Source organism: Micropterus dolomieu, unplaced genomic scaffold (assembly GCF_021292245.1).
Source record: "Micropterus dolomieu isolate WLL.071019.BEF.003 ecotype Adirondacks unplaced genomic scaffold, ASM2129224v1 contig_9732, whole genome shotgun sequence".
In the NCBI taxonomy this organism is placed as follows: domain Eukaryota; kingdom Metazoa; phylum Chordata; class Actinopteri; order Centrarchiformes; family Centrarchidae; genus Micropterus; species Micropterus dolomieu.
Window position 1 is genome coordinate 1 of NW_025738718.1, and position 12,455 is coordinate 12,455.

Consider the following 12,455-nt stretch of genomic DNA (forward strand, 5'->3'; position numbering starts at 1 on the left):
AGCCTCAGCCGTCCCGAAATCCTCCGACAGATCACGCTGTGAACCCATGAGTGAAGCCGCCGGGCCGCCTCAGCGGCCGCAGGGCCCGCGCCACGGGGAAAACACATCCGGCCATCCTCGGAAAAGAGAGCCATGCTGTACCTCAGTACCCGCACGGAAAGGGCTTCGCAACGGGCGCAGGCAGCCCCCTCGAGAGCTGCCCGTGCGTGCTCCATCCCCAAACATGAGACACACATCTCATGAGAATCTCCATCCGTGATGTACCGAGGGCAAGAAAAAACACACCTTCTGTACATCTGGTTCTTCAGGTAAGAAATACTGCTTGTAGGACTGGAGCTTTCTTCAAACAACATACAGAGCGCCTGCTGAATAAAAAAAAGCTAATGATGAGTGTGTACAGGTGTGCTTTATACTCCTCCGGTTATTCCGTCACACCTTACCGTTCTAGCAACAGGCCAATAGGATTGGAGTGATTTCATTCACGTTCAGACCTGCTTCGCCTAGAGGCGTTCCCATAGTGTCGTAACCGACGCAGTTCGAGATCCCTCGAAGGGGAACCACACTTGGACTTGGGTGCTATATCTCTCAGGGCTGATGTAGCTGGTTTTTATGAGCTGCTGCTGTTGTCAATCTGTGAAAAGAAAGAAACTCACATGACTTAACTGCCCTCAGTATAGTTTATAAGCATTATGCATTTATCAAGATGTAAAAGTTGCACATGTTTAGTTTCTTTCACGTCACAATAACTTTATTCACATCAGAGAATAAACACATTTTCATGATTGTACCTGTGTTGGCCGGTTATGCCTGTTCAAATTCCACTTTCAAGCATTTTAGCAGAACTTGCACCACCAAGTGGCCAATCAACCTGTCTAAGAACCTTATACTGCATTCAGGAAGAGGAAAGCAGCTCACCAGTGTTACATTTATAGGTGACCAGTTAATTGGAGACAAAAGCTGTGACCCCAATTGGGGGAAAAGCTGATTTTGGAGGCAAAGGTTAAGGTTTTGGTAATTTTCCAGGAAATGAATGTAAGCAAGTAAACGTATGTGTGTGGTTGTGATGCTTGTGTAGTATCTGACATGAAACAATGAGACTGAAAATAACAATATATACATATGACAAACATACAGTATGTGTGCAGTAACAGTAATAAATGCTTGCACATTTAGTACATAACCACAGAAGTCTCAAAATATATCCGGTTACAGAAAACATGATTAACATTGACTAGAAAACACATTAGAAAACAAACATTTGAGCATATATCTACCTACATATGAAACTATAAAAACTAAACACATTTTCAATCTTGATCAAAAAAGGCTACATCAAAATGCAGGTTGGACCCCATGCTCTGCTTTGTACGTTCTTGAACTGCACCTTACCTCACCCACCTGCTGGGATTCTTGTATGCTTCTTCAAACATGAGGGAGAAATGACTGCCCTCTACTGTAGGTAATAAGTGTTTCATACAACCTCACTTCAAAATACCTGTACTATTGCCCTGCTGGTTGTTGCAAGCAGTAAGCTATTACAGACATTCTGTGTGCATTCATCAATATTATTACACTCCTACAAACATATTTATACCCTCACTCCAGCTGCTAGATAAAGTTTGCAAATCTACTTCCCTGTCTCTGTGTCAGCTCCTTTATCAGAGTCCCACTATGGATCAAGTTCCAGAGCCACAACAAGTTTTTACACCCAGTTTAAGATTCATTTTTCCAATATATTGCACAGTCTATATATCAAATAATAATATAAGAAGAATAATTTTTGTCTCAGTGACAATCCCCACACAGTGATTTACTTTCAGTTTGTTTCAGTTTTCAATAGTTATTTTATAAGCTGAACTCAACTTAAAAAATATTAAGCAAATGGCTTTAAGATCCAAACCACAATGGGAGTCCAGGACGACTGTGTATCTCATCTTAATGAAGCTTGCATTCGCTGGCAACTGCTTCATTCATGCTTCATCATAAGTAGATCCCTCACCAGCTGTGTGGTTATCAGTGCAGCTGGTATAACCTGACATTCCTTACTGATATTCTGCTAATACTCTCACATTTGCTATAAATGATCAATTGACAAGTTTATTTGAATGAATTAGCTTCTTTTTTTGGTCTTTATTTCTTTAGTTCAAATTGAGTAAATCTCAAGATACGCTGATTGCGAAAATGCAATTAATAACAATAAAAATAACATTTAATTATCAGACGAATTGGACACTTAAGTATTACACAGTATTAAACCATATGTTTGACTTTATTAGACAAACAAATCAAAATAGTTCTCACTTGCTCTTCGTTTGTTCCAGAGACTTGTAGAAACCAGCAAGATGACACCCACAGATACTCCACCAACAACCAGAAACTTCCACATTTCTTCTTTGAAACGACAGAAGTCATAAACAAGTGTCAGTTTCGCTTCTCACAACATCAAAAAACAACAAGAAGACATGTACATGCATACAGTATTTCAACCACCAATACCCGTGCACACCAAATATATAAAGCGGAAAGTATTGTTTTGTTACTGATATAAAGTTATGGAGTAAAGTAGGTTGTGAAATCTGAATTCAAGCAGTGATGAATCACACATATGATACTCACCTAAAGCTGTGTTCGTGAGAACAAAAACATTAACATTAAAAGTATATGTTGTCTTCCTTTGTACCAGGGGTACACATATTAAGCAGCACATTGATGTCATGTGCTACCTAACAACTTTATTTTACTTGAACAATGTGGGCTACAATCTGCACAGTAGGAAGGCTAATTCCAAAAACTGATTAGCAACTTCACATCCATCACACAATTTCAGAGTAACAAATCAGCAACCATCACTTAAGTCTGCAATGGCATTCAGGTTTATCACTTTAAACATATTCATTGTTGTAATGTTAATTTTCGGATGAGTCTGAGAATCACTGAAAAACTGACCTGATGCTGGTTTCATCGGTGTTCGGGAAGTAGAAGTGGAATAACCAGTTGGCGTACCAACTGTCCAACCTGGTGAATCAACAAAAGAACATTTCAACATATATGAAACACGTATAATTAGTGATTAACTAATGTCACAAGGGGCGTCCCTTTAAAAGTCATTTGCCAAAAGGGACGATGACAAACACAAGTGTTTTTTCCAGAACTCTCAGAAAAACCACAGCTAAAATCAGAGCTGAATCATACAAACAGAAAGACCACAGAAACTTCTTCTTTCTTGTTTTCCTCTGACCAGACTTGATGCACGTCAGTAGCAGCTGGTGACCCAAAATGGAGGACAGGAACCCACAGAGTCATGTTACTTTATTTATGGCTTCTTTCTTATGTTGAACAAGAAATTAAGCAGTAAAGCAAATATTTCTTAAAAATATCATCATTTTATTCAACCATGTTGTTCCCAGATTATTCATACAGGCCTAAATCAAAAGATTAGAGTACCCAACAAGGGTGTAAACAGCTGGCAATTATCTTTGACAAAGTAGTTTACATACACCAGCTCTAGGATACAAAAGAAATATTAAATCATCACACACCCGTAATAAATATCACAGACTGGATAAAACATGGACGTAGTTTCCGTGACATCACCTATAGATTTCTGAAGAGAGATTGTGAAGCTAAGATAAAAAATATTTGTCTTTATAACTAATTTGCCTGTTCATGACAACTGTATAGTCAGATATTGCCCATTGTGCTATGACCCCATGATAATTACTTATTTTTTTCTGCTAAAAACCCACTGCTCAGGTAAATTGAGGTAAGTTTACGTTTTTGCATTTATCTCAAAAATGGCTTGACCTAGAGTCACAATTCTATCATCATTTGAATCTCGACATTTTCGACATCTCATCAGAAACCGTTGGGCCAATCATCCCAAAAGTTATTCAGGATCATCTAAACACTTAACTGATCTTAAGGTGTAAAATAAATTATTCAAATCATTAATTTTTTTTTCAAATAGAAACAAATGTAATCATGTGAAATACTTCTTGACTGAAGGTCATAAGCGACATCAAATGTTTCTGAACCTAAATGTAAACCATATGCCTCAACAGATCATATAGTGACACCACTATTAATTTTTTAAAGAAAATCAAATTTGTCTTGTCAATTAAATGAAAAAACAACCATCAAAATTCTCATCAATCTTGCTTTCGGCTTTAGTTTTTAGTGTTTTTGAAGTAAGTTTTTGATAGAATTTAAACCAAACAGCTGAAATTGTACACAGCAGCGCATCTATATACATAGATATTTTGAAGCAGCTCACACCTGAGGCCTGTACTACGAAGGGTTTTAACCTACTTAGATTTAACTTAGGGTTATCAAGCAAAGTCCGGGTTAACAATCTCTGACTGCCTACACTGGTGTTAAACGATACTACGATAGTGAATAAGATGATGGTGATAGATGAGTCGGAGTTAACTCAATTGGAGTTGGTGTGTGTTCGCATAAAATGGGCATGTTCTTCTTGAGTTTTCTCACAATGGCGCATGCTTCATATTTTCCCCAGAAGAATCCACATTGATAGTTTCAGAATATGAGGAGTTTAAAGATACGTTAACGGTCAGGGAGGCTTGTTGGCAGCGCAATGAGTACATTTGTAATTATCTTCACAGTGTTCTTGTTGTAAGCTATTATGTATTTATTGGGCTCTTCTTTTATATGTAATAGGATTAAGATGGTAAGGTACAACTGCATATTAAGTCTGTTGTAATTTTATTTTAAAGAGCCAGGGGAGAGGGGTAATAATCAAACAATTTTTCAAGATTAAAGGGGCTATATGTAGTTTTTTAATGAAATTAATCATCATATTGCCTGTGTAAAGGGGTTTTAACCTCACATAAAAACAATCCATTTGCCAGGTTTTTCTGTTACCTCTGACGGCCAGTATGCCTAATCCTGTGAAGACTCTACGTCGGATTTTCCGGGAAATCCCTTGGCTGTGACTGAATGCCACTCCCAGTCCTCTTGTCTTGTCTACTGACTCTGCACAGCTCTGCACTCACAAGCCAGGACACTGCAGCTAACGACAGCATGGAGTTCCCTAACACACAAAGGTCAAACGAGAATCAGACCTCCTTTGGGTGAAAACACTGTCAACATAGGAAAGACTTGAGTCACGGAGAGACTTTTTATTACGCTTGTGAGGACTTCATTCACGGATCTTTAAGCCTTATGCTCAACCATAAGACCCAAACAAGAACAAAAGTCTTTAAGGACATTATCATAGGTATCTAGATCTGCAATAGTCATGCAAGGCAGGGGCAGCTAGCTAACAATTCTTTAGCACGGATTGCAAACAGGCCCCATGAGCTGTTAATAGGCCATTTCTTTCTCATTTTTGATCACAATTCAGTCATCTGCCTCCTCTGATTTTTCCAAGCCTGCTGTTTTAAAAAAATGCTCAGTGCAATTCTGACTTATTTTCCTACTAACCTCCAGTTTTCCAGTATTTCCACTTCTTATTATCACACAGACAATTAAGTCACACAGCTTTTGCTTTCCATTTTAATCTTCTGAAGGTGGGCTCAAACACAAATTATGTTTTATTATTTAATTATTGCATCATTAAAATATATAATTTTGCTGGTTAATTAATAAATTGCTGAGATATGGGAACACACTGATATTGCTAAAAAGAAGTCCAACTAAGCAAGTAGTCAGAGAGTCATACTGGTTCTAAATAAACTCCTAGATTAGCTAAATTTATTTGGATGAATGGTAAAGTTATCACCCAAACTGTCAGTTTACAAATCATCTGTAACCGTATGTGGACACAGTTCTGCTGGGCAGTGAGCACTGGATATGAGGGGGGATGTTATAACCCTACTTAGCAAAAATGAGCAAAATTAATCCCCCTGTCATCCCTGCCATCCCTTCCGTCCCGCAGTAGCAGAGAATACAGGGGCAAACGGGCTGTTTCTTTGAATATGCTAGTGTAGTCTGACTCATTGATCCTTTATCAGACCAAAGTTTGAGCAAGTTAGAATCTATGGCCCCGACCATGGCTCTGAAATATCAGTAGCCCAACTGTGAAGTGTATTGATAAAACCATGGCGGTGTCCGTGGTGCTAAAGTAGCAGACGGCTTTGTAATAGTGGACTTTTCCTGAGTCCTGCCCTTCTGTCAGTTATATTTTGGATCTCTAATATTCTCTAAACTATATACTATAAATACTCACAATTCTATACTATATTGTAGCATATAATATATGCTATATAGCCTACTGTATACTCTAGAGTAGGCTACCTTCATGATCATTGTGGAAACTCATCTTCCATATGGAGATTAAAGTCCCCAGTATGTAAATAATCAAAAAATTGGGGGTGAAGTAAGGTCAGGGTGAATTATAATGCCTGACATGGAACAATTAATGAGCCTGACCAAAAAACAATAATGCATATTCATGGGTTTATACTAAATATAATAATACAAAGTAATTCAAAGCGTGGTATTGTTGTATATGTTTAACATGTTTATTATATAAAACATACACAGTATGTGGAGTGCAGTACATTGTAAAAGCTTGTACATTTATTTACAGTGCATAGTCACAGAAGTCTCATCATTATTACAAAATATATGCAATTACAAAAAAACTATGATCAACATTAAATAGAAAACAAAATAACAAAAAATGAAAACGAGAGTAATGTGGACTTTTGCTTTAGTTATGTATATAACTATAAAAACTAAACTAATTTCCAATGTTAATTTAAAGAAAGCTGAAATATAAGGCGGATTGGTTGCTGTGCTTTGTTTGTCATAAACCACACTTTGAAAACAGGATCTGGCTGTAAAATCTGGAAGACTGGTAAACATTTAGTTTAATCTTAGTTAGTTAGTTAGTTTGTTCATCTGAAAATGTAATCTTACAGTAATCTTACATTAGTCTAGTCAAGTTTAAACACAAGGTTTGCATTTCTCTTTACAGTATAAAACAGTTTGCATGTAAGCGTGGCTGCATGATGTTGTACACCATACCCTTCAGGGCTGAAGCTGTTGGCTCCATGAGAGGGTGCAGTACGTATGGAATGTGTCAGACTGTGAAAAGAAAGAAACCTGCATGATGTCTGTGAAGATTCTCAGCCATCCAGGTCATAGTTATCCAAGGACGGTTAAAGTCAAGGGCACCTGGACATGGTTGAAGATACTCAAATATCTTCAACCAAATCCAGTTGTCCTTGATTTTAACATTCCTTTGACAACTGTAGCATTTGTATATATTTATATATCACAAATATATTTAATGTGTGTCAAACCTACATTCTCATTTTGAGGCTGTCGCCTTTTCCCTTCTACAGAACCTGCTAGAGAGGAAGAAACAAACAGTTATGTAACTGCTGCCTGTGCAATGGTCCTCATTAATAGCTGTTTGCTCCGGAGGATGTTGCCAGCGGTAAACTATTACGAACATTCTGTGTGTGTTCATCAAGATTACACATCTCAAAAATATTTGTACCATCACTCCAACTGCTAGATAAAGTTTGAAAACCTACTTCACTGCCTCTGTGTCAACTCCTTTATCAGAGTCCCACTGTGGATGATGTTCAGAGTCACAACACGTGTTTACACCAAGTTGAAGCTTCATTATTCCAATATACTGTCTGTATATCAAATAATAAGTTTCACTGAGTAAAATAAGTTTTCAGTCCAGCTGATTCGATTCAAGAATTTGATCATCACAGAATGATTGTCATTTGTCCATCATGAACAGCATGACACTTTCAAGTTCATCTCTAAGCTTAAATTAAAAGAACAAGTCTATACCATCCCTTCTCAAACAATATTTTGCTCACATGTGAAAAACTGTGTCAGACTCAAGCAAAGGAGGTTATTTTTATCTCAGTGTAGTGATGGACTTGGACGCAAATACTTTCAGTTTGAGATACAGGTCCATGCTTGTTCTATTCAGTATCTGTGAGCAATGTAAACTCAACTGAAAAATATGAAGTTGCGTCAAATAATTCCTAGAAACTGCAAATGGCTTTTAGGATGCAAACCAGAATGTGTTTACAGAACAAATGTGTGGCCCATCTTAATGGAGTTTGCATTGGCTGGCTGGCATCTGTTTCATTCATGTATCACCACCAGCGGTGTGGCTATTATTGCAGTTGTAATAACCTGACACTTCCCAAAGACATTTTGATGGTACTCTCATGTTTGCTTTAAATGGCCAACTGGTTCGTGTCTCTGAGTGAATTAGTAACTTTTATTTGTGGTGTTTTATTATTTTAACCCTCAAACTAAGAAAATCTCAAGATGCACTGATTATGATAAAATACATGCATACATTTAATTATCAGACAAATTCTTAAAGGGGATTTAGAGACTTCAGTATTAAACTTATGTGTGACTTTATTAGACAAACAAATCAACAAAGTTCTCACCAGCTTTTCGTTTGCTCCAGAGAATTGCAGAAACCAGCAAGATGACACACACAGATACTCCGCATTCAGCCGCAATTACTACAAACTTCCATATATCTGCTTTGCAACAACAGAAGGCATAAACAAGTGTTAGTTTCATCTCGTCTTTAAGATGAGTCTTGAATGTGGGATAAGTGGGGCAGTCCCTTACTACAGCCGGTAAGTTGTTCCAGATCTCATTACCCTTAAGTGACAATACAGTTTGTCCAAATGTTGTGCGTCTATAAGCTACCACACAGTCTCCTCTAGAGGTCCTCTTTACAGGTCTGCCACTACTGGTGGATTACAGTTTAATAAGCAGACCTGCCCGGTATCAGGTAGGACGATCGATTTTCACAGAAAATGCAAAAGAGAAATCCATGGAAGATCTTAGTATTTTGTCACCCTATGCATGCCACACACCTCAGTGAAGCTAGGAGGCTCATCTAGAAGCTCAAACCAACCATTTTATTTACACCAAACACAAATCAAACACCAAGCATCTAAATGAGCTTATATCACAACATAAATCGCTATGTAATCACTTTACATGGCTGCAGTTCCATCCAGATATCTCTCATCTCACCCTACACCGCAGTCCAACCACTCTAAAGAAAGCTCAGCTCCAGCTCTGATCAGCTGTGTAACTCATATCACTCAAATCACTAAACTTACAGAGTCATTAGCTGGATAATAATAACAAATGCATCAATATACATATACAGTTACAACTGCTGTTTTCAGTCCAACACAGCTGTTTTCTGTGTGTGTAAAGATCACCGCGGGCCGCCATCTTGGTATTGCACAGTATCTGCTCTTAGGTTTCGTTTCTCTGATCAAAATGATGGAGAGAAGAAGTGGCCAACTCGCAGGAGCTACACAGACATCCAATATATCAAATGATTCGTCTCTTCAATACAAAGAAAGGAATGTTGATCAATATTCACTGTTTTTATCAATATTTCAATATTTTGGAAGCTTTATGGTTTTTGGAACGTGGTTGTATGGACAGAAATAGTGTTTTGAAGAAAACTCCCTATACCAGGGAACATATAAACAGAAAATATGGCCAAAACTATTAACTGAAACTAATAACTGTTTATGTATATTAGTTTCTTTTCATCAAATTTACAGTTATAGTTGTATTCCAGGTGTATTAGAAGATATTCAGTTGCATTATATTGGTTGATGGTTTTGATGGTAATGTTGCTATTAAAATTTTATACCAGGCAAGGATGAAAATATCATATTTTCCTTTATTGCATCTCCATTTACTCTTTGATAGAAAAATAAACAGGTTAATTTTGTTGATTCATATCCTTAGTGTCTGTCTTTTCAAATGAGACCAGAATTATGCATCTAGCCCAAATGGTTGAGGAGTTATTCCTGATGTTATTTTAGGAGTTTTTCCAGAAAATATGTATTCACTTATTAATTTAAAATTTTCAAAACTTAGGAGGTTATATTTCTGAAGGATGTGGCAGTGATGAAAAGATTTTGTGATTCTGTTGGTTTAATTGTTGTTGCATTTGTAAGTGACTACTTAACAGTAGGCTATTCAATATAGAGAAAAGATTATTGAATCAAGAAACATTTACAACTCTACCTGTCCGTCCCGTCAGACGACCCCATCATCTCAGTGCAGATCACAGGCTGTCTCTCAGAAATGTCCCCATGGATGAAGGCTTCCCACCTTCAGCTAAACCTCTCTAAGACTGAACTCTTGGTCATCCCAGCCAAGTAATCTACTCATCATAACATCAAACTAAAAATTGGCCCCACAACCATCACTCTAACCAGGGGTGGTGAGAAACTTGGGTGTCATGATTGATGACCAGCTGTCCTTTTCAGACCATGTTGCTGCTGTCTCTCAGACGTGTCGCTTTGCTCTATACAACAAAAGAAAAATCAGGCCCTACCTTTCTCGGTACGCCACCTAGGTTCTGGTACATTTCATGGTTATCTATAGCCTCAGCTATTGCAGTGCCCTCCTAGATGGTATTCCAGCATGTGTGGTGAAACCTCTAAGAATGGTTCAGAACGCAGCAGCCCAAAAGAACTCATTCCACTCCATTACTCAGGGACCTCCACTGGCTCCCCATGGCCTCCCGAATTAAATTCTAGTCACAAATGCTTGCATCCAGAGTGACTACTAGGTCCACATCAATCTACCTAAACATATACAAGCTTGCGCTCATTCTCGGCCACTGCGCTCCTCTAATGAACGTCGGCTGGCTCTATGATGCCTACACACAAAGCAATCTCAGTCCTCTCAGGGTGTTCTCATTTGTGACACCACGATGGTGGAACGAGCTACCACATATCATCAGAGCAGGGGTATCCCTCTCTAACATCGAGAAGCTCTGGAAAACACATCTTTTGAGAACAATTCCTCTTATAACTACTCTAACCTCTAACATGCATTTATTGTGCTCGTAGATTTCTGCATTGATGCTTCTATATTGTTCCTAAAATGTAAGTCGTTTTGGATAAAAGTGTCTACCAAATGAGTAAATTATATAAAGTTACTGAGTAAAGTAGGTTGTAAACATAACTTAACCCTTACCACTGAATTCAAGTGGCAATGAATTATACATATTGTACTCACCTGAAGCTTTATTCGGAGTGCTTACAGGAAAAGGGCTATCTTTAGTGCTAGGTGTGCGAACACTGGAACCTAGGCAAAGCATAGCCACAAAGCAAGCACAGACAACATAGTCACCACGAAAATGCTTAACACTCATTTGTGGTTTTTGACCTGCAAAAATGTTGAATGTTGAAAATTCATTAATAATGTTCTATCCTGCTGGAATATTACAACACACCACTGTAGTCAATACTGTATCAAGACACGATACTATCAGTCGATGGGAGAAACAGTCACTCACTGTGTATGGTGATGGAGGATGTGTCACTGTGTGGAGATGGAGAATCTAACTCTCCAAGCTTTACAGTGTAAAAACACAACACTTTAACCTCAGCAGGTGAACTCTGATTTGCCATCTTCAGCAGCTCAGTTCCTGTCAGTGTCTTCAGACAAGAGGAGTCACTGACAGTTCCTCCACTTAAAGTGTAGAAAAAACACTGAGACTCAGAAACAGAGGATGGAGTCTGACAGTTCATTGTGACTGACTCTGTCTCTGTGATTATCGGTGGATTCACTGTCAGTTTGGGCGGAAGAGACGCTGAAATCGTAAGCATATTGGATTACAGTAAATTACTGAAATTTGCAATTTTTTGTGTTGATACTGTAGCAAGTTATTAAAATAATACTCCATAGTTCACTCACTTCTGACGATGATGGAGGACACGTCACTGTCAGGAGATGAAGAGACGTAAAGGTAAAAACATGTCACTTTAACCTCAGCAGGTGAACTTTGATTTGTTATCTTCAGCAGTTCGGTTCCTGTCAGTGTCTGCAGACAAGAGAACCTTTTGGCAGGTCCTCCTCTTACAGTGCGGAAATAACACTCAGACATAGAAACAGATGATGGAGTCTGACAGTTCAGTGTGACTGAGCCTGTCTCTGTGATCACTGATGGATTCACTGTCAGTGTTGGTGGAAGAAGATCTGGAAATTTAGAGGTAAACATATGTTATATCAAATACTTAATAACTGCATTAAGATACAATTCTTAAGGAGCAATTGTGATTTAATGTACAGTACAGAAAATAGAGTAGAAGTACTACACACAGCCAAAGTAAGTGTACAAATAGTCAAATTAATTGCAAACTAAACTTGTCCATACTGTGATAACAGTACACCTGGATATGAAAACTAATATTAAACTCAGGGACTGACCTTGTGCTCTCATCTCAGAAAAGGAATCTGTTGGAGAAAAACATGTGTTAACAAGGAAAACAGATGTAGTAAACAGTAAATTGTTAATGTTGATGTTGTATTTCAGTTCCCTAATATTAAAGTGAATTAAAAATCCTGATACCAAAATATAATGAGCTGACATCACTTATTAATCTGGTGCTTGCAAATAAAATGCACCTGTATTAGTGTGTAACTACATTTACAACAAAAGAAAATGA

General features: G+C 37.9%; 1 protein-coding gene across 1 annotated transcript; it reads right to left on the reverse strand.

Moving 5' to 3' along the window:
• Positions 1-10,727: 10,727 nt before the first annotated feature.
• LOC123965450 lies at positions 10,728-12,243 on the reverse strand (the record flags this gene model as incomplete). The annotated part of the gene is made up of 5 exons (XM_046041966.1): positions 10,728-10,777; positions 11,023-11,091; positions 11,303-11,599; positions 11,704-11,985; positions 12,217-12,243. Coding segments are annotated over 5 exons (725 nt in total), but the record flags the coding sequence as incomplete, so codon positions are not given.
• Between the last annotated feature and the right edge of the window lie 212 nt (positions 12,244-12,455).